General features: G+C 38.2%; 1 protein-coding gene across 3 annotated transcripts in view; it reads right to left on the reverse strand.

Moving 5' to 3' along the window:
- LOC116267556 (peroxisome biogenesis protein 1) overlaps nt 1–12297 on the reverse strand; it is a 54216-nt gene extending 41919 nt beyond the window's left edge. For all 3 annotated transcript variants that reach the window (XM_031649355.1, XM_031649353.1, XM_031649352.1), the window contains exons 1-3: nt 12039–12297; nt 11711–11884; nt 9192–9291 (exon numbers count right to left, since the gene is read on the reverse strand). In XM_031649355.1, coding sequence (XP_031505215.1) covers nt 9192–9291; nt 11711–11884; nt 12039–12242 — 478 coding nt within the window. In that variant the 5' untranslated portion in view covers nt 12243–12297. The remainder of the gene's footprint in view (nt 1–9191; nt 9292–11710; nt 11885–12038) is intronic.
- Between the last annotated feature and the right edge of the window lie 11764 nt (nt 12298–24061).

The raw sequence follows: 24061 nt of genomic DNA on the forward strand, positions 1-24061 counted from the left end.
AGCTTGGTTCTGATCTGACACCTATTGATTTGCTCTACGAAGACTTGTATGATCAGCTGTTAAATGGTTCTGATCAGTTTGTGTGACAAACTTAGGCTTGTAAAAATTCTCCAAAATCTGTTGTAAGGAAGAAAATATAGAAAAGGAAGAAAATGTAGAAAAGTCACACGTCCCCATGAGGGAGCCAGTGATCTGTTTGACTGATTGGAGTGAGCCCTAATGAGAAAATTCTGTCACCGAACAGTAATACCCTTATAAATAATGAGTATTTACATGAGTAATAACAAAGACCAGTTTACAGGTTAGATTGGACTCAAATCCAAATCCAACTTATATATACAAATGCATGGGTGCTTAACATTCCCTTTGTTATGAACCACGGAAAACCTGCTTTCTAGAAATCAAAATTTGTGCTTCATGTGATCCTTAGCATTGTCACAAAAGACGTGGACGGGTATAATACGGCGATGAAAAAAACGGGTATAATACGGCGAAGCCGAAAATCTCGGGAATAAAACGGGAAAAGAACGGCAAATTTTTAAAAAATAAATAAATAATCCTGATAATTATATAAAAAGAAAGTAAATGAGAAATTAAAAGAAACAATGAAAAATGACTAGATAAGCAACACATTAAAATTAGATAATGAAATGACAAATACATAACTAACAAAGCTCCCATTGAAGCCTTGTCACGGTCCACCATACTCCATAGCAATAGATTCCTTTGCAAGAATACCCACTAAAGCCATGATGGCCTATCAACTAATTACGGCCTTAATTCATCAAAATCGTAAGATACTACATATCAGTCTAAAAGCATTTATATGTAGCTACGGGATAAATGAATAAGAGCAATTACTGTGTTGCACAAACAGTCAATGAAAACAGTATCTACGTGCCCATCACACTAGGAATCATACACACAAGATTAATAAAACCCTGCAATCCAACCACTATCTGAGCTAACAATGAGAAACAGAAGTTGCACATACTGATTATCTACAATTTTTTTGTACGTCCAGGTTTGTTAGGATTCCAAAATGCTCTCATAACATTATAGTATAGTTAAGAAGGCGAGATGGAGACGAAGGCATGCATTGATGCATACGACAAAAAGAAAAAAGAAAAATCGAACAACACATGTATACTATAGTTAATACTTAATAGTCTATAGTCTATACGTTGTAAAAAAATTAAAAAACGAAATGGAAACTTGGAAAGAGAACCTGTCACCGCTCAAATGAAAAAGAGACGGAGACGAAGGAAGTCGAATGAATGCCCTCCTCTTCAGCTGGATGAAAACGCCCCTCTTCAGCCGAAAAACGCCCCTCTTCAGCCGATTGAGAGATGAGGTCGAGGAACGGACGAAGGAAGAAGTTCTCACCTCACTCGAAGAAGAAGTTCGAAACTTCCTTCGAACGCCTGTTACGCTTACGCCTCTTTCGATTTCAAGTTTTTAACCCTAAGCCCTCTTTTCCTGTGTGAAAATACTTTTTTGCCACTAAAAGGTCGAACAAGTTTAAAAAAAAGCCAACGTCTTAAACAATATTACAAGCTATGCCATTTACAGTCGCACGTTAAAAGAAAGCGCAAAAAATCGTTTTATACGCGTTTTTTAAAATTTGCCGTTTTTTTCAAAAAAACGCGTCTTTTTCCCGTTTTTTTCGGCTGGAACTTTTTTGGCGTTAAATACGCGTTTTTTTTTAATATAACGCCGTTTTTTGTGACAATGGATTAAAGGCTCTCATCTGATTGCTTGGAAGACCCGTTGTAGGCCCCTGGATGAAGGCAGTTTGGGGATCTATCAATGATGTTCAAACAGCTGCCGCGGCTCTCCACCTTTATCACAGAGAGCGTGTATGGGCTACAGCCTACATAAAAAATACCTTAAGCATCCCTCTCTCAGGACAAACAAGAAAGTGGCCAATGGTTTGTGGTTCATGAAAGGGATTCACTCTGGCTGGAAGATCGTTCATGAAGATGTAAGTTGTATAGTGGGTGAAGGTCGGATTGAGCTCTGGACAGCTAGGTGGTCAAACCCTTGCCTCTGTGATCTGCTTAATGTGGAGGAATTTTGTGCTCTTAGGTACCTCATTAATCACTCCATCCTTGAGATAGCCTCCATGCAAGGGAGTGCGAATGGTATGATTCATAACTTCCTTGATACAATGCACGTGGAGCTCCCCTTTCTTCATGATTATAGTGATCAGCTTATATACCAAGGCAAACAAGCCTTACCTTGCAAGGCTAGAGTTCCGGGAAGACATCAGGATTAAGCATTTCATTGATGGTTGGAGACGCTAGATCTGGCACAGTGATTGCATTCCCTGCTCACAATGGTTTTGTTACGTTGCGAGTCATGGAGGACTCCAAACTCAAGACCGCTTAAAGTCTAAGGGCCTCCATCTAGCTAACAGATGTCATTTATACTACAGACATGAAGAAGAGGGTAATCACCAACTCTTCACTTGCCATGTTGCAGCCAAAATATGGAGATTCATCTCTAACAAATTCGGCAAAAAGAGAATACCTCATAGGAACTTCATTTCGGAATTGCAATGGTGGTTGACATCTAGCTTTAAGCGAAGTTGGATTATGCGCAGCTGGAAAGTGTGTTTCATACTGTAATATGGAAACTTTGGTCAACTAGGAATAAGGGATACCACAAAGGTGAACCCTCCCATCTTAAAGATTTGGCAACCTAGGTGTAGGCTAGCTGTTTTGAATGCTTCCACTCTTCAATTAAAATGTCTAGTAAGGAGCATGAGGACTTTATGTGGTGGATTTGAGTGGGGTTTTTTTGTAGATGACTGGCCTTATTTGTGAGACAAGGACCTTTGCATTCAAATCTCTGATTATCAGCTAGGCTTAAGGGCTCTGACAAATTAATTGTGGCTTCTTGGAAGGTCGGCCATCACGATAATGTTGGCTCTCTCAGCAGTTCTTTCCCAAGTACTGAAGCCAATGCAAAATTGATTATGTTGGACACTGTTTTGCAAGCTTCAGCCTCTACTGACCTGAACTTTCCTATTATCTCTGACAACAAGGCATGGTGAAGTCGGCTGGTTCATTTCCTTGAAGCTAAACCTTTTCCCCATTTTGGTTGTCCTACTCCATAGTAGACTTACTGTTCTCCCATCCAACCCTTCAAGTTGATGTCACTGCTCTTGCCTCAAGTTGTATGGCATTTTTTTTATATTGGTTTTGTTTAATAAAAGGTAGGAGGCCAATCCTCCAACAGGGTTTGTTTCGGAAGAGGAAATAAAACAATGAAACAAAAATTGAAACAAATAAAAACAGAAAATGAAATAAAAATAAATAAAAAATCGTGATAAATTCATTTTTAATATTTTTTAATATATCACGATATTTTCCCTTTCTTCATTTTCTTTATTTATTTCGCCAATATCACGATATTTGTGGCTATGATCTATACACGATGAAGATGATCACAGATCAATTTGTTGTTGTGGGGTGTCTCATTAGTGACACTGATAAGGCGCAACAGATTTGAGTAGGCTTGGACCAGAATATAATAGGAGTATTACATGTTTATTATGTCTTCCTGTCATAACTCCTAGTCCTAACTACCTATGAAGAGTTTAGAGCAAAGCTGCTACAATATGAGATGACATTGAAGGGCTTTTCTATGACCTCTCATACCCACACAAATCCTAAAGGTGTGAACAATACAGTTTTAGAATATGTTGTAGAAGAGGCCAGGAATGCAGCAGACAAAAGCGCCAAGGTATCCTCCCCATCCCTAACATGTCCTTGAGCACTCAAGAATAAAGGAGGGTGTCAACTGCTTTCTTTGCAAGAAAAGGAGGCAAATTAAGATCTAGGATAGATGGCCAAACTCTTGGAAAGAACGATATGCATGGACCAGGTGAAAAGCTCCCTAGAGTCCTAGACAAAAGATGAAAAAGCACAATAACAACAATAAGGATATGACAAAGGTTAAAGACTTGTTATTATCTGCCCATGCTGAATTGAACCTGATGGAAAGTGGTATGCTGACTCTGGTGCAACTTGTGTGATAGGTAATGTAAGTAAGCTCATTAATATCATCTCTTACTCTAGTATGAGTAGTGTTGTCAATAGTAGTGGAACCCATCACCCTGTCACAGCCACTCACGTTGGAAACTCAATCATCCCCATGTTTCATTCCGCTCTTAAAATCTCTAATGCCCTCCATGCACCCAATAACATGAAAAATGTTGCCTCTGTCCCCAAATCAGTTGATGACCATTGTACTTTAGTAGAATTTACACCTTATGTGCAAGTCAAGGACCTTCACACAAAGAAGACATACAATAAGGGCATAAGACAGCAATATATACATCTTTCAAGAAGCTCCCAGCAATTCCTCTGCCTTGAAGCCTCATGTTGCACATCTTGCTCTAGAAAAGTTTGTTGTCAATGTTTCTGTGTGCCTTCTCTAGTCTTTGGCATTATTGATTAGGTCATTGTAGATCTCATTTTCCTAAGGAACTTGTATCAAATAAACTTGACCATCCAGATAGTCCTTGTGACAGAATGAAAGATGAAACGTGTTCTAGTTGCCACTTATGCAAAGTGCCATCTATTACTCAACAAATTAAAGAGATTCAAGGTCTTCCAAAATTTTGTGTTCTGATGCGTGGGGACCTCCTCCCACTGCTTTTAGTTCTAACAGTCAAGATTATCTTTTTATGTTGATAATTATTCTATTTATACATGTACATATTTCATGAAAACATAAACCCATTTTTTTTCCTTTTTTAGCGTTTTTATCTTAGTTTAACCAATTTTTCAAATTCGTCTAATGCATCCAATCTGATGGATGGAGTGAGTTTACATCTAGTGACTCCATGTCACCTTCAAGGTCATTGAACAAGGAGAAAGGGTGTTTTGCCTGCAAACACCTCAACAAAGTCAGATTGTTGAACAAAAGCATCAATATATTGTCGAGAGTGGATCGATGAGTATAACGCATGAAGAAATCCCCCTATCTCCCTATCGAAAGAGGCTTTCTATACTGCCATATATGTGATAAACAGGTTGCCAGTGGTGATTCTTGGAGATCAATCTCGACATTATATAATAAACATGAAAATGGTTTTATGCTATGTTGTCAAAGTGTCGCCTATGCGATGCCTAGGCATGGACTACACGTGAGTCCACACCCATCACCTAAGTCCACCACTTAGGCAATGGGATATGTGCTGGCTCCTACATGCGCCTAGGCTGGCCTAGGCGCCAGCATGCCTAGTCCATGGAAAAGTGAAAGTCACCTTCCCTTTCAATTAACGTTTCTTAATTGGTTATGAAACAGAATTTTGGAAACTGTTAAACGATTTATTTTGTTATATGTTGTGCTGTGTGAGTATATATTGTTATGTACTTTATTTTGTATTGATTACGTATTTTTATATATTGTTATGTTGATTATGCTATTATATGCATATTGTCATAGCGTCATATGTATATAATGTTAGCCCTGTTATATAATATGTAGTATTGTGATACCTGTTATATGTATATGTTAGTATGGTGATGTACTCATATGTATTGTTACTGTAAGGTACTTATATGTACTGTTAGTTTTTTTATTATACTACATCTCCTTTAGGTACAGTGGTACTATTGTGATATTATATAACTTCTACATAAATATAATGTGTAACTAGTCTATCTGCTTTATATATGTTTCTGTTTTTTATTTTTTATTTCAGTTTGACTTGTTAATTTGTAATGTTTCTCTTCCTGTTATATGACTGTCTCTAAAATGATTTCTGTTATATACTAGTAGTATATATGACTGCTTCTGATTTCTAATTTTCTAGTAATATGTATACTGTAATATGCTGTAATATGTTATAGTATAGCTGTTTACTGTTTAGACTGTTATATTTATTCTGTTTATGATTCTGTTACATTCTGTAATATGTAATACGTATATATTGTTATGTACTGCTTTAGTAATATGTATACAGTTACATACTGCAATATGTAATATGCATTATACTTCTTCTATTGATTTCGCATATTCAATGAAGGCAACAATTAATGTTTGATTGTTTAAGTTGATTATGCTTGTTATATTACTACTCTCCACATTTCTAATATTAGTAATAGTTATCAAATATTAGTAATAGTTAATCAATATAACTTGACATATTAACATAACTAAAAAAATTTAAAAAAAAAAGTTTGGTCGCCGTCTTTGCTTAGGCATGCCTAGGCGCTAAGCGCTGTCTTGCACCCAGGTAGCGCCTTGCCACCTTGACAACATAGGTTTTATGACATTTTTTCCCTAAGGCTTGAGTGGCTACCAAGAAGCCTTAAAGAATTTCATCTACAAACTGCATTTTAAAAAATTAATTGCAATCAAGAGGTTATGGATAAAGCCTCGTAAAGAATCCTTAAGCTGGATAGATATAGTTTAAAGTTTCTAAAAATTTCATATTTAATGAGAAACGTACATGTCCTGTTAATTTTACTCAAATCTTGTTATTTATAATTTTTCCATGCTATAGAATGGTCACCTATGGTACAAAGGGCAAGATTGTCTTTTGTGTGTTGGTTTCTACAATTAAATTGTGTTCTTACCATTGTCACAAATATCACCAGTTTTACTAAATTATCACATCAAAAACAGGAAAACAAGGAAAAGAAAAAAAAATGTGAAGAATTTGCAATTTCTTGGAACCAAGACAAAGTGAGAATATTGTGTTTTCTTCCATCCTTCCAAGCACCTTTCAGAAAAAAATGTCTTAATACATTTTTTTTTGTTTTATGTTAATATTTTAATAACTATTCTATCAGTGATTTTGCAAGGACATTCGTAGACAATTTGTGCTGAATGCTGTTAAAATCTTTATAGTTTTTAATGTCTTGCAATTGCCAAGATTTTCCAAGAAATACAAACTTCCAAATTAATACCTAATAAATCCCTTGCCAATAAAAGTATAAAACTCAATAATGACATTTGTGACAACTGATATTGGTTCATATTCTAGTTTCTTCAAGAATATCCTTGTTCTAAAACAAGTAAAAAACTGCTTGCTAAAGCACGATTTTTCCCTTATTACATTTTGAACCTTAAAAAGATCCCTATTCTAAAACAAGTCGAAAATTACTTACAAAGGTAAAATTTTTCCCTTATAAGTTTACATTTTGAACCTCTGTGGTCAACAGAAATAAGTTCTTGGAGCAGTTTATTTATCTTCATAAAGCATGTCCATGTCAATATCCCATATTAGTTCTTCTAGAATGGTAAGTTTTAGTAGCATTTTAGATCTCCAAGCCTATTTTCTTTAATCTGCTTCGTCTTTTGTTTCCTTAATTCTTTACAATTAAAAAGCACGCTTCCTTCTTTTGTTAGAATTGATTCATTTTGTTTTAGGTCAATAAGGTAATATTAATTGTGATCCCTGTTACATGGACTTGCCACAGGTCTGTGCAACCAGTTGATGTGACTTGTGTCAAAATAAAGTTCAAGAATTCCACATTTGTTGTGCAATTTACAACACCCAACTGTTTCCCCATACTTGGGTTTCACTCGAGCCATTGCATTTGCAGTCATGTAGAAAACAACCGTCTCCCACCTAATCTGTGAAATCAAATGGTGTTTAAATATTTTAATCACACTACAGCACAACTGAGTAATGGTCTTAGTCTGTCATAATCTCAACAATATAAGAGTTCACAAACAATAATCACTTTAGAACAATGTACCTCATAACACAAATAAAAAGGTCAAACACTTCATTAATCTCAAGCACTTAAAATAGCGCAATGAAGTTAACAAGCAGCATCAACCCCTAAATGTATGCAGGGGTAGCAAGAGGCTAGCCATTGAACTAGTCCACCATATAGAAATCTCACTGCCGGTTGGCTAGCTAGTTATTTCCAATTATCAGAAATAGAAAAAAAGAAATAAATTTTAAAACTCATAAGATATATACAGCATATGGATATTATGGGGAGTGGGTATCGGACTGGTTTTCTTGCTCTCTCACAAGCCCCTCCTCCTTTTCTTATTTATTTGTTTGTTTGCTTACATATATATATATATATATATATATATATATATATATATATATATATATATATATATATATATATATATGTATATTATGTGTTTGTTTCTTTATACTTACATAGTACAACATGCAGAACCAATCATGACACAATAAAATGTTCTTTTGCAATATTTTCCCCATCATCAGATCCTACATATTATTCCTTATAGTTCATTTAATAATAAGGGGATGTTCAAATGTTGGCCAAAGTCTAAAACAGTCACAAATACCAATGACCTTTTGAAAAATTTGTGGTTCTTAATGCTAAAAGCAAGGAAAATGACTTCATCGGGAAGAATATGATGATATATTCAAAATATTGCAAAAAAATATTGAGATAATATAACAGTAGCATTTGTGTGTGTGCGTCTTCAATATATATTTTCCATGATTTGGTCTAATTTGGAATTTTAAAACTTATTTCAAATATTTGGCATTATTTTTCATAGAAATGGTAGAAAACTCATACTTCCATCAATTTTTCTATTGTTTATATATACTTCTAATTTAATTCTCAAGAATTTCCTGGGAAGAACAAAACCTTTTCAGAAAATTTTCCAGAAAAACCTAACAAAGATGTTTATTACTATAGTTTTGCAATAGGCAAAACTTTTATCGATACAAAATTTTTTGGAAGTAAAAAATGCATAAACATCAATTTTCGTTTGTGTTCAAAACTTCAAACTTTTGTAGACTAAATTGTATAAAAGTAATATACATGATGTCTTTAACACAAAACGAGGATGTAGGTGTGTCTGAGTGACTGTCAAAGTAAGAAATCATCTGAAATTTGTCATGAAAATGTATATAAAGTTGCAAATGATATTTTTTAGTAAGAAGCTCATTTGAAAATTTGACCCAGTATATAAAGGATGAAACCACATCCATGTTCTTCATTAAGTAGACACAACTTGCACCTAGGCTTTTCCTCCTGGATAGTTCCATATCTTCAAACCAGAACCACCCCCTCGGCCCTCCCCTTCTTCCCCAATGCATACACCCAAAAAAATAAATAAAAAAAAATAACAGGAGATTAACACCAAGGAAACAGGTAATTATGCTCATTGACTTCTATTTATTTAAGAAAGAAAAAAAAATGTGTACATATAATACAACTTACCTATAGATTGCTTAGGTAAGGCTGAAATTACCACAAAGAGAACGACTGTGTGAGAGTGTAGCCACAATGGAAATTTCATTCCTTCATACACGACTCCAACCTGCATCAGGGAAGATGAACAAACATAAAATTTCTAAAAGAACAGATGTAGCAAATGTGCCACAGACACATCTCCACCATTTAAAAAAAAAACGGTGTGATGCATTTTTTATTAGTACATAGATCAAGCTCATGATAAAAATAGGGAAATAAAAATCCCAACATCACAGGGCACTTCAATTTGGGTCCTACACCAGTGATGGAACGACCAGGCACTTGTGTAGCTCCAAATATATAGGCCAGTCAGAGCTGCCATGACTATTTTCATCCAAAAATTGGAGTCATTCAAATTTGACCAACTCTATTCTTGCCCAGAAATGAAACATGGAGTATATGTTTATGAGGGGAGGGGGAAGTTATTGCTATTTTCCTAGTCCACCCTCTTTTCCTTTTGACAAACTGTGAGCAAAAAAGAGACACAAGGTTGGGGGAGGGGAGAGAGAGGAGAAGAAGAAGAAAGGGTAGAAGAGGAGTTGCTTCATTCCTCAACCTGATTACTTATCTTTACTGGAGGTGTTTAAAATATTTAATTTTAGTACAACCCATAGTCGCGTATGAAATAACTTATGGATGAGTCTAGTAACACTTCTCTTTGGAGAAATATTAAGGGAAAGGACATTTAAGTTCCTCTTTTATTTAGGTTTTTAGGGAAAACCCTATTCGAACTGTACCTAGGTTGTTGCTAAGAAATGCTCTCTTAAGATTGGATTAGTACAAGGATAGGGGTTTATTAATTAAATTTATAGGTAAATTGCAGATTAAATTGAAATTCATATATGTCCATCTGTTAATATGTGGTTGTGAACATGACGGCACATGTTCCAATGCACCCAGAGATAATGATGAGTAAGGATTTCTTTTCTAAGTGAGCATAATATGATATTTTATGACATTCTAGCAATTTCTCTTCTAATTAGCACATTAAGGTATTAGATCAGTTGATTTACTTTGAATAGCATGTAAACATCGTGGTCATGTTCTTTTCTAAAACTGAAAATTGGAGCATTTATGGCTATAGGTGGACTGCTATTTAAGATAAAGTAGTTACTACATAAATTTGTTGTCATTATAGTGTGAGTTTGAAAGCATTGGAAAGAAGTTGACTTATGAGCATGTTTTTTTTGTACATTAAGTTTTGCATGATTAATATAGTTTTTCCTTAATTCAACTGAATTATTGGTCTGGAGAGCCACGGTTTCAACTATGTTTGGCTATTAGTATTACTTATAACTGAGAAATACTCTTTATAGAAAAGCTTTCAAAAGAAGTTGAACTCAGAAAACAGTAACAAATAGCAAATCAAGTGGCTATTGATTAGTATCCGCAAGTGCCACGAACATGAGCAATGACTTGTATAAAAGCTAAGGAGCAAGAACAGATGCCCCTGACAACGTTTACAAGCTAGTTTAAAAATCTGCCAAGCTTGGATGCTCAATGAGCTCAAACGGAAGGCTCTCAGTGAGGCAATGTTCTTGACCCTTTTGATAACCTAGTGAAAAATTCTCGGTCATCTGCGACAAAAATTCGAGGATGGGGGAGCAACTCTTCTATTAATGGAACTATGACTATGGGGGTGAAACTCTTCCATTCACAAGGTGATAGAGGAAGTTCAAGATTTTGATAAGGATGTCGTAGTAAAAAAAGGACTCCAAAGTATATATATGTATATATTTCAAATTAATGTTCAAATTTCACGTCACTGCATTTATCTTAAATTTTTGGACGGAAACTAAGCATTTTTTTCTCTCAAATGGTTTCAATTAAACTCACTTGGTCATCAAGGCTCATATTTGTTCTAAAATTTTACTTTTACAGGTAAGGTATCAAACAGTCATTGGTCAAAGCAGCTGCGTTGTATCAGCTTACATAAAGTAGTCTGAGTCTCCATGGAAATACGCCCTACAGTAAAACCAGGTTAGATGCTGGTTTTGGTGGCAACACCCAGTTTAAAAAGTAAAACTAGGTTTTGTGCCTGTTTGGATGACACAAAACAGTTTCGGAAAACCTTGGTTTCTGCCAGACCGGGATTAAACTCCGCTCGGAAAGGTGCTGGGGGAGGGCAGCTTCTTCATCCCCCAACTTAGTCTGTCTCTGTGTGTGCATGTCGATGTAAGAATCTAGTGCAAGTATAATTGTACAGCTTTTCAACTGATGCATTCACACAGGGAATTGAAAAGTAAATTTTGAATTTTGAGATGTAATCTGTGGTGTTTAAAGTCTAGCCATTATATTTGAACTCGGAAGCGACTTCTGAACTTCAGCCGAGCAAGGCATGACAATTATGCTCCTGATCAGAAATCTACTACCAAAAGAAGTTGGCCAAAAATAAGTTTTGCCTTCGGATTGTTGCATCAAAGAATTAACAAACAGTTCCAACGCATTAAGAAAAAATAAACTGTTCGCAAATTTATTGCGCTTGCCTGTTTCAATATTGTCTCCTCGGCGAACTCTGAATTCAATTCAAGTACCTCCCAATCATCCTCACTAACAGGCTCTATAGTCACCCCAGTAGCTCGCGGCAGAGTAGCGATCGCCCTCACCTGAACTTTAGCATGGCTTGGTAAACCAATGGACTCTGCCAATTGCTGTGCCACCTAAACCGAAAAGCACAACGATAGATCATATACCAAACAAAGATGGTGCCAGATTTTGGGATCCTAACGAAGGCTAAGAGACACCCAGTAGATTACGAGAATAAGGTCTACTTAGGAGAAGGAAGAGAACAAGAAGATGGATTGGGATGGATACCTCGATGGCAGCAGATTGAGAAGCGGAGCCGGACCAGGCGACGTGCCAGCGACGGTCGCTCTTGTTAAGTGGCCGGAGCTCAAGAGCAAGGATTGGTGGTAGGAAGCCGGAGCTGGTGGTGGATTGGAGGGTGTGAATTAAGGGGAGAGGCAGTGAGACGAAGCACGTCTCCAAACCTCCCACCGGCCTTACCTCCACCTCCATGGCTTTGATAACAAGCTCAAGCTCTCCCTCTCTCTCCTCTGGTGCTTATTTCCCCGTGCGCGAAAGAGAAGTAGCGGTTTTAGTTTTCGGAAAATTGCTAGTGAACCAATGTCTTGTCAATAATTACATCAGAAGGATCCCCAAGTATCAAATTTCTTCTTATGTTCTTATAATTTTGAAATATTTACACTTTCAGGGTCCAGAATCCTAATTCTGCATGAGATCATTACCAGGTATCCAGTTTGACTTTGGATCCGTGTCTATTTTGGATCTGATGACATAAAGGCTTTAATAGCAGGACCTTTTACATCTTGACATTTGCTTTTGGATATGGATTTGATTTATCAGCTGCAACTGATTTAATTTCAAGCACTCATCCAACCATAATCAAAGTACATTTTGGTTGTTCTGCTATTTTGATTGGAAAGCAAGTTATATGTTATGGCCTGCAGGAACAAGCGTGAAAGTTCGCCCCTACTGACGGCGGACCCATTGTTAGTGTCACAGGCTGACTTCTTATGGGATGCTGGCTTGGCCGGGCGAGCGGACCCATTGTTAGTGTCACAGGCTGACTTCTTATAGGATGCTGGCTTGGCCGGGCGAGACATAGTCGGTTCACAATAGTCAGAGCCTATTTTATTTGTTTGCCAACAAAGAGGGGCCGCTTTCACTTCGGCCTCTCTTGCAGCCATAACAAGGAATGTGACCTCAACGGGCAGTAGAGCTGAGAACAATAAATTCATTTTTGGATATGATATCATAATAGAATGGGTGGCCTATTCATTCTCCTCATCTATTTAGTGCATGAATAATGCCCAAGGCAAACGATAAGTAACACTTCTTTGTTGTCCATAGAAAGTTGGTGCATTTCCTTATACAAGGCAACCCTTTCTTCTTCATGAACCATGAGAAACAAAAGAACGGTTGCTTCTTTCCGGAGACAATAAGTTAATTTTTTGCTATGAAGGAAAATTATGAGTGACTTGGGTGTTGTGCCTTTTCATGCGATGGTGAAACGGCTTAACCACCTGATGACATGCAGTATGGTTTGCCATGTGTCATCAAGTGGTGAGGGCTCTTAAGCATTATAGATAAAAGGTCGTAACAAACAACCTGCTCTGAAAAAACAATGCTCCATTATTAAAATTTTGAAAATGTGAGGTTTGTCTTACTGATTATTCAGTAATAATTTGGGTCTAAAGAAATTTTGCCTTCTAGAACCTGTCAAGAGGGTGTACCACAAGCAATGAGTTTTGATTTATTTGATGGAAAAAAGAGGACGGTTTTCCCAAGGGGACATTTGATGGTAAGGAAGAAGTTTCTCTGGAACTTTAATCCAAGAAGATTTTACCTGATATAAACTGAGAATGAGAAAGCTTTTTAGTAGAAAAAAATACTATGTTTGGAAAGGACATGAAATTATTCTAGAAACATGTTATTGTGGACAATGAACATGCAAAAGAAGGTGATAGAATGCATGTAAACTAGATTGTAGAATATAAATGCACTAGGGAGAGGAAGGAATTGAACAATTCAATGGAAGACTAGAAAAATTGATGGAATCTCCTGATTCGAAAACCTTACCAACATAGACCTGATCCTCACATATACACCATATAATTCCCAAACTGAATATGCACAAAATCTTGAAATAGCCTGCTTGAAGGTTTAGAGTTTGCCAATGAGAAGTTCTTTTCAAAAAATTTGAAACTAGCGCAGTTGAACATGTATATTCAATTCAATCGTAGCAAGTTATTGGGTGTTTTGTAGTTTTTCTTGTTCTCCTTTGTGACCTTGCATTCATGGGATAGGTTTAAGGGTTTGAGAATGAGGTTGGTAGGTTCCAAACACAAATGATTTGTTATTTTAGCATAATCTACTTATTCAAAAAACTTACCAACATAGACCTTATTTTCAAAGGTACACTATATAATTCCTAAATTGGATATGCACAAAATCTTGAAATACCCTGCTTGAAGGTTTGGAGTTTGTCAATGAGATGCTCTTTTCAAAAAATTTGCAACTAGCTGCTGCAGTTGAACATGTATATTCAATTCAATCACACAAGTTATTGGGTGTTTTATAGTTTTTCTTGTTCTCATTTGTGACATTGCATTCATGGGACGAGTCTTAAGGGTTTGAGAATGAGGTTGGTAGGTTCAAAGGCAATTGGTTTGTTATTTTAACAAAATTTTCTGATTAAAAAAACTTACTAGCATCTGATTCTCACAGGTTTATCATATACTTCCCAAATTGGATATGCCAAAATCTTGAAATACCATGCTTGAAGGTTTGGAGTTTGCCAATGAGATATTCTTTTCAAAAAATTTGAAACTAGCTGCAGTTGAAAATGTATATTCAATTCAATCGCAACAAGTTATTGGGTGTTTTGTAGCTTTTCTTGTTCTCCTTTGTGACCTTGCATTCATGGGATGGGTTTAAGGGTTTGAGAATGAGGTTGGTAGGTTCCAAACGCAAATGATTTGTTATTTTAGCATAATCTCCTTATTCAAAAAACTTACCAACACAGACCTTATTCTCAAAGGTACATCATATAATTCCCAAATTGGATATGCACAAAATCTTGAAACACCCTGCTTGAAGGTTTGGAGTTTGTCAATGAGATGTTATTTTCAAAAAATTTGCAACTAGCTGCTGTTGAACATGTATATTCAATTCAATCGTAGCAAGTTATTGGGTGTTTTGTAGTTTTTCTTGTTCTCCTTTGTGACCTTGCATTCATGGGATAGGTTTTTGAAACTAGCTGCAGTTGAACATGTATATTCAATTCAATCGTAGCAAGTTATTGGGTGTTTTGTAGTTTTTCTTGTTCTCCTTTGTGACCTTGCATTCATGGGATAGGTTTAAGGGTTTGAGAATGAGGTTGGTAGGTTCCAAACACAAATGATTTGTTATTTTAGCATAATCTCCTTATTCAAAAAACTTACCAACATAGACCTTATTCTCAAAGGTACACCATATAATTCCTAAATTGGATATGCACAAAATCTTGAAATACCCTGCTTGAAGGTTTGGAGTTTGTCAATGAGATGCTCTTTTCAAAAAATTTGCAACTAGCTGCAGTTGAACATGTATATTCAATTCAATCACACAAGTTATTGGGTGTTCTATAGTTTTTCTTGTTCTCATTTGTGACATTGCATTCATGGGACGAGTCTTAAGGGTTTGAGAATGAGGTTGGTAGGTTCAAAGGCAATTGGTTTGTTATTTTAACAAAATTTTCTGATTAAAAAAACTTACTGCATCTGATTCTCACAGGTATATCATATACTTCCCAAATTGGATATGCCAAAATCTTGAAATACCATGCTTGAAGGTTTGGAGTTTGCCAATGAGATATTCTTTTCAAAAAATTTGAAACTAGCTGCAGTTGAACATGTATATTCAATTCAATCGCAACAAGTTATTGGGTGTTTTGTAGCTTTTCTTGTTCTCCTTTGTGACCTTGCATTCATGGGATGAGTTTAAGGGTTTGAGAATGAGGTTGGTAGGTTCCAAACAAAAATGATTTGTTATTTTAGCATAATCTCCTTATTCAAAAAACTTACCAACATAGACCTTATTCTCAAAGGTACATCATATAATTCCCAAATTGGATATGCACAAAATCTTGAAATACCCTGCTTGAAGGTTTGGAGTTTGTCAATGAGATGCTATTTTCAAAAAATTTGCAACTAGCTACTGTTGAACATGTATATTCAATTCCATCACACAAGTTATTGGGTGTTTTCTAGTTTTTCTTGTTCTCATTTGTGACATTGCATTCATGGGACGAGTCTTAAGGGTTTGAGAATGAGGTTGGTAGGTTCAAAGGCAATTGATTTGTTATTTTAACAAAATTTTTTAATGAGATGCTCTTTTCAAAAAATTTGCAACTAGCTGCTGTTGAACATGTATATTCAATTCAATCGCAGCAAGTTATTGGGTGTTTTTGTAGTTTTTCTTGTTCTCCTTTGTGAACTTGCATTCATGGGATGGGTTTGAGGGTTTGAGAATGAGGTTGGTAGGTTCCAAAGGCAAATGATTTGTTATTTTAGCATAATCTCCTTATTCAAAAAACTTACCAACATAAACCTTATTCTCAAAGGTACACCATATAATTCCCAAACTGGATATGCACAAAATCTTGAAATGTCCCGCTTGAAGGTTTGGAGTTTGTCAATGAGATGCTCTTTTCGATAAATTTGAAACTAGCTGCAGTTGAACATGTATATTCAATTCATTCATAGAAAGTTATTGGGTATTTTGTAGTTTTTTTGTTCTCTTTTGTGACATTGCATTTATGGGACGAGTCTTAAGGGTTTGGCAATGAGGTTGGTGGGTACCAAAGGCAATTGATTTGTTATTTTAGCAGAAACTCCTAATTCAAAAAACTTACCAGCATAGACCTGATTCTCAAAGGTACACCATATAATTCCCAAACTAGATATGCACAAGATCTTGAATTACCCTGCTTGAAGGTTTGGAGTTTTTCAATGAAATACTCTTTTCAAAAAATTTAAAACTAGCTGCAGCTGAACATGTATATTCAATTCAATCATAGAAAATTATTGGGTGTTTTGTAGCTTTCTTGTTCTCTTTTGTGACATTGCATTTATGGGATGAGTCTTAAGGGTAAGAGAATGAAGTTGGTGGATTTCAAAGGCAGTTGATTTGTTATTTTAGTAGAATCTCCTGATTCAAAAAACTTACCAACATAGACCTGATTCTCACAGGTACACCATATAATTCCCAAATTGGATATGCATAAAATCTTGAAAATAGCCTGCTTGAAGCTTTGGAGTTTGTCAATGAGATGCTTTTTTCAAAAAAATTGAAACTAGCTGCAATCGAACATGTATATTCAATTCAATCACAACAATTGATTTGTTAATTTAGCAGTTGTTTAGGAAGCATCGACCCAAAAACATAATGACAAACTTGCATGAATAAGCATGTGATGTATTTTCTCTACATTCCTATTTTGTTGGGAATGTATGAAGATAAAACAGCCAACTTCGAACTTCATTAGCATTAACAAAATCTGAAAATTGTTTGCTCATGAACTTGCCTTTCACTACCACTATGAAAAAATTTAACTTTGTGTTGCATCTATCATTAAACAATATTATAAAACATTTGAAACAAGCAAACATATTTTCTTTCTTTATCAACAAAACAAACTCTAGGTAAACAATGAGTATTGATCCACAATGAGCAAATAATAAACTTGATCATCATATGGCAAGCATGTTGCTGGATGCCAAATGTCAGCATGAAGGAATTCTAGGGGAGCACTAGCTTGAAAAATTGATTCTTGGAATGGAAAATGAAGCATTTTTGCTAATGTACAAGTAGAACAAAAATCAAGCACAAATGTTTCATCAACAAAAGTTAGTTTAGTTCTAGTGTTCAAACTTACAAAGCATATAAAAATGAGCATGGCCAAGACAATAATATCATAAACTAGCTAAAGGACTATACATTATGAAGACATTATAATGTTGTTTATTTGATATTGGTGTGTTTCTATTGACATTTATTGATGGCTAGAAAGAAACACACCAACAACTCCATTCTCCATTACTCGACTTGAAATGGGAGACCAGACATGTAGTCCATCTTTATTTGATCTAGACAGAAGTGCTTCCCCCATCTACAAGTTCTAAATAGAGAAATCACTGGGTGAATTTGAAATTGTCAAAGTTGTCTCTAAGTGAACTTGGACACTGGTAATAGTTTTTTTTTTTTTTGCACAGTAGGGAAGTTTAGACTAATCATCATTAACAAATCAAGGAGTAGTAGAAGTGGATCTGTCAACATACATCATGAGCTTGCTGATCATTACACATTCGGTTTGTGATTGCCACAACATACCTCATATTCAATAAGACTATTTGATTGGTGTGAGAACAAGTAATGTGCCATTCAATTTCAAGTAACTCTAGAAAAGTAGATATAATTTGTTAGAATATGTTGCTGTGGGAACCGGATCCATTCCTGGACCCGGTTCTATGGGGCGCGGGTACCGAGGCGGGCTCGGTACCCTAGGCGGCTTCTCCTCTCTCCCTCCTCTTTATATTGTCACTTGTGTTTAGTGTTGAATTAAGTGAAATATATTTTCTCTCTCCTAGGGTTGCGGTGAGCCCCTAGGTCAGAGCCTCCCCGTGGTTTTTCACCTCTTTCTGAGGTTTTCCATGTAGATTGTGTGTTCGTTCTCCACTCTCTCTCTTTGTGGTTCGTGTTTCTACATGGTATCAGAGCCAGCGGAGTTGGAGAAGCGTTTTTTCCGAGGATCGTCAAGTTTTTTTGTCGCCCGACGCCGTTGAAGTTCCGGCGCCGCTGCTGCCCTTGTGACGTCGCCCTGCTCTGCCGCCGCCGTCCTTTGTTCCGCCGCCGCCGTCCTCTGTTCGGCCCGTTCTTTGTTTCTGCCACCGTGGGTGGCCTCTGTGTTGCGCCGTCGCCTGCTTTCCGTTGCCGCTGCCTCATTCCCGCCGCCGTCGCCGCTGCCTCCTTCCCGTCGCCGTTGCCTCTGTCCCGCTGTTGTGCCTCTTGTTGCTGTGTGCTTGTTTGTGATGGCAGACGCGATGGGGACTCAAAAAGATGCCGTTCTTGACACGGGCAGCGCCTCCAAGACTGAGAACGTGCCGATCCAGGTCACCTCCATCCGTCTGACCAAGGACAATTACCTATCTTGGTCTGCCGCTCTCGAGATTGGGATTACTAGCCGTGGGCGTCTCTCTTACATCACTGGCGACAAACCTGCGCCCATCAAATCTGATCCTCAATGGGCGACGTGGGCGTTGGAGGACAGCCAAGTGAAGGTGTGGATTATCAGCTCCGTGTCATCCGATATCCAGCCCCTCATTCTGCGGAAGCCGACCTCTTTTGATATGTGGACTGTGCTTGCAAAGATGTATGGTCGCAAGAAGAGACATTTGCGCACCTATCAGATTAAACGCAGTATTTACTCTCTGACATAGGGTGATTTGTCTGTTGCTGCCTTCTATGCTGCCCTGAAGACCAAATGGGAGAAGCTAGATTATCATGTGACTGATGAGTGGACGTGCGGTTCAGATCATTCCCTCTACTGGGAAAAGGAATGGATGGACCGTACGTTTCTGTTTCTGGGAGGCCTGCGGGATGAATTTGAGTCTATTCGTAGCCAGATTCTTAATGGTGATGAGATTCCGGGGATAGAGGAAGTATATGCTCGTGTTGAGTCTGAAGAACAACGTCGCCAGGTGATGCATCTTGACACCGGTCATGGCCCTTCTGCCTTTGTCAGCCGTGCCTCAAGGACTGGGCAGCGTCCTGCCCGACATTGCACTCATTGCCACAAGTTGGGGCATTCGGTGGATTTCTGTTGGGATCTTCATCCCGAGAAGAGACTGGTCAGAGGTCGTCCTCCCTCTGGCAAGCGTAGCCCTTCTGTGTCTGATTCCAGTCAGAGCAATTCTTCTAGTGGTGCAAAGTCCAAGTTGTCCCCTGCTCAACTCAAGGAGCTACAGGCGTACATCAGCCGTCTATCTACTACCCCTGAGGAGTCCTCCACGTCTGAAGGGGCTCAGCTAGCCCAAGCTCTCGTTGCCTCGACTGATCAAGGTAACCCTTCTCTTGGTGATTTGATTGTTGATAGTGGAGCCACTCACCACATGACAGGGGACTCTAAACTCTTTCAAGAATATCAACTTTCCTCTGGCAAGCAACGCGTGTCTATGGCAGATGGGTCTTCTATCTCTGTGGCTGGGAAAGGGAGCTTGTCCCTGTTGAACAAATACCGTCTCCACAATGCCCTGCATGTTCCAAATATTCCTGTGAACTTACTCTCTGTCAGCAGTATTACTAAAGAACTAAACTGTAATCTGATTTTCTCTGCTGATCATTGTTCCCTGCAGGACTTGGTGACGGGGAGGAAGATTGGGATTGGTTCGGTTACTGATGGGCTCTACAGGTTGCCGGTACAAGTTGCTTCAGCATTGATTTCTGCCACGAGTGGTCACTTGTCTGGTGTGAACGATAGATCTACTGTTCTGCGATGGCACGAGCGTCTTGGACATCTCCCTTTCCAGTTAATAAAGAAGTTGTTTCCTCATTTGTTTGCTTCTGTCTCCATTGACTCCTTCGCTTGTGAAGTGTGTCAATTGGCTAAACATGTCAGGGCTTCGTACCCTATTTCTTTGAATAAAACCACTCATCTGTTTGCCTTAGTTCATTCCGATGTTTGGGGTCCATCTGGAGTACCCACGTGTGGTGGTTGTCACTATTTTTTGACGCTTATTGATGATTACTCTAGATGTACGTTCGTGTACTTGTTGCGAGAACGTAGTGAGGTTCCAGCAGTTGTGAAAAACTTTGTTGCCTTTGTTGAGACTCAATTCCATACTACTGTTCAAGCTTTCCGTACGGATAATGCAAGGGAATATGTCTCCCAATCTCTTGATGATTTCTTAAAAGGCAAGGGTATTGTTCATGAAACGTCTTGTAGTTATACCCCTCCTCAAAATGGTATAGCTGAACGAAAAAATCGTCTATCTTTTGAATGTTACCCGGGCCATTATGTTCCAACATCATGTCCCTAAGCGGTATTGGGGTGATGCACTTCTCACTAGTGCACATCTTATTAACCGTATGCCTACTAGGGTGTTGGATGGTCAGTCTCCTTATTCTACCCTGTGGCCTACTCAGAATCCGTGGTCTCTTACTCCTCGTGTCTTTGGGTGCAGTTGTTTTGTGCATAATCATAGCCCTACTCTCAAAAAACTCGATCCCCGGTCTATTAAAGGAGTTTTCTTGGGGTACTCTTCCACTCAGAAGGGATACAAATGTGTGGATCCCATTACTTCCAAAGTGTATGTTTCGAGGGATGTCACATTTCATGAACATGAGTCGTATTTTCCGGTGAATCCTCTTCAGGGGGGAGTGTCTTGGGAATAAAGGGGAAGAGTATTCTTCTAATCAGCTGATTCAGTTTATGGAGTTTTTGGATTACAAGGTTAGTCCCAGTGTGATTGACACGGTCACGGTCAGTAATGAGAAGGGCAGTCATATGGAAGGGGTCACGGTGGATGCTCAGCCCACTGTTGCCCGGGATCACTTGTTTGGCCAGGTTTATGTCAGAAAGGAGAAAGCTACAGTGGAAGATGGTGGTGATGAGGATAGAACCAATCCCAATCCTGTGATCTCCCCGGATGACCCAAGTCCATCGAATGAAGAGCTCCCCATTGCTTTGCGCAAAGGCACCAGGTCATGTACTTCTCACCCTATTCAGAGATTTGTTTCTTATGCTAAGCTCAGTACAAATTACAAGTGCTTTATCACAACCTTATCCAAAGTTGTTATTCCCAGGTCGGTGGATGATGCTAAGGATGATCCCAAGTGGTTACATGCAATGACGGAGGATATGGGTGCGTTAGCTAAGAACAAAACATGGGAAGTTGTTGATATCCCTAAAGGGACACACTTAGTTGGCTCTAAGTGGGTTTACAACGTGAAGTACAAACCTGATGGCACTGTAGATCGATATAAAGCTCGTCTGGTTGCAAAGGGGTTCAGCCAAAAGTATGGGATCAACTATCTTGAGACCTTTGCCCTTGTTGCAAAGTTGAAGACCGTGAGGGTTATTCTTGCTCTTGCTGTGCACAGGAAGTGGCGTATGGACCAGCTTGATGTTAAAAATGCGTTCTTGAACGGCCATCTGGAGGAAGAAGTCTATATGAGCATGCCTCCCGGGTATGTTCAAGAGGGAAAATGTTGTCACCTCAAGAAAGCTTTGTATGGCTTGAAGCAGTCGCCTAGAGCTTGGTTTGAGAGACTAAGGATCGTTATGAAGTCTACTGGGTACAAGCAAGGAAATGGAGATCATACCCTATTCATAAAGCAGAGAGATGGTCTGGTGAGTCTTCTCCTTGTCTACGTTGATGATATGATTGTCACTGGCAGTGATGAAGAAGAAAACAGAAAGATGAAGGAGAGATTAGCTAAAGAATTCGACCTCAAGGATCTGGGTAAGCTGAGATACTTTCTGGGGATAGAGATTGCTCGATCAGAGACAGGGCTGGTTATGAATCAAAGGAAGTACACTCTTGACTTACTAAAGGAGACAGGCAAACTTGGTTGTAGGCCCTATCTTACTCCTATAGAGTCGGGAACTAAGATAAGTATCAAGACGGGCACTATTCTGGATGAGGAAGGAAAAGGGCGATATCAGAGGCTAGTAGGTAAGCTTATCTATCTTACTCTAACTCGCCCTGATATCACGTATGCGGTAAATGTGCTAAGTCAATTTATGCATGCTCCCACGGATTGTCACTGGAAGAGTGCAGAAAGAGTGTTGGGATATCTAAAGAATGACCCAGAAAAAGGACTGCTGTATACTCGACAAGACAAACTTACTATTGAGGGCTACTCAGATGCAGATTGGGCAGGTTGCACTGACACAAGGAGGTCTACTACAGGGTATTGTATCTTTCTTGGAGGTAACCTAGTTGTTTGGAGAAGTAAGAGACAAGAAGTATGTTCGAGGTCTAGTGCTGAGGCTGAGTACAGGGCTGTTGCAATGGGGGTTACAGAGATGCTGTGGCTGAAGATTCTTTTGACTGATATTGGTGTGGAACTGGGGGATAAAATGAAGATGTACTGTGACAACAAGTCTGCGATTAATCTTGCCAATAATCCAGTTCTGCATGACAGGACCAAAGATGTGGAGATTGACCGTCATTTTATCCAGGAACGCATTGACTCAAAGGAGCTGATTCTGCCATATATGAAGTCTGAAGATCAAGTTGCAGACGTCCTAACTAAAGGGCTTTGTACTTCTTCATTCGAAAAGAATGTTAGCAAGCTTGGCATGTTTGACATGTATGCCAAGCTTGAGGGGGAGTGTTAGAATATGTTGCTGTGGGAACCGGATCCATTCCTGGACCCGGTTCTATGGGGCGTGGGTACCGAGGCGGGCTCGGTACCCTAGGCGGCTTCTCCTCTCTCCCTCCTCTTTATATTGTCACTTGTGTTTAGTGTTGAATTAAGTGAAATATATTTTCTCTCTCCTACGGTTGCGGTGAGCCCCTAGGTCAGAGCCTCCCCGTGGTTTTTCACCTCTTTCTGAGGTTTTCCACGTAGATTGTGTGTTCGTTCTCCACTCTCTCTCTTTGTGGTTCGTGTTTCTACATAATTCAATAATCACCCCCTAGTCACCTTGGAAGCCTTTGATTTGTCTTCCTAGTTACTACTTGATCAACTTATGAAAGTCTTCAGAAGTAGGCAATACATCAAAATTAATATGTTTATTAATAAATTCCCATGAAAAAAAAAATCATCAACAAAATTAGTACAATAAAAAATGGCCATGCATCATAGGAATTGGATCGGGCTGGCCCACATACATTTGCAAAAATCACATTGAATGATCCATGGATTTCTTGAGATGAAGAAGCAAATATTAATAATGACTTTTTCCTACCTGGCTAGCTTCACAAAAATTAATCAGCAGCATTTTCAAAGTATGCAGGTAACCCATCTTTATTTATGACATGTTATACATTTTTGAATAAAAGGCGACCCTTCCAGTCATGCCATTGTTGAATCACAATATGTTTTCTAATGAATGCATTGGCTTTACTTTGTTCTTCTACTTCCAAGTGACCATGTAGAGCTCATGTTCATGCCCACTAGTTAGAATCACCTTCCTTGTCTTGAGGTCCTTTACATGACAGGTTTGGGTAAGGTTATGAAGAAACTCCATTTTCCATATTAAATTTATTCAAGACCATTCATCTTTTACTTCATTAGAAGACAAGAAAATCAAAAACTACCAAATC

This window comes from Nymphaea colorata, chromosome 14 (genome assembly GCF_008831285.2).
Source record: "Nymphaea colorata isolate Beijing-Zhang1983 chromosome 14, ASM883128v2, whole genome shotgun sequence".
Classification (NCBI taxonomy): domain Eukaryota; kingdom Viridiplantae; phylum Streptophyta; class Magnoliopsida; order Nymphaeales; family Nymphaeaceae; genus Nymphaea; species Nymphaea colorata.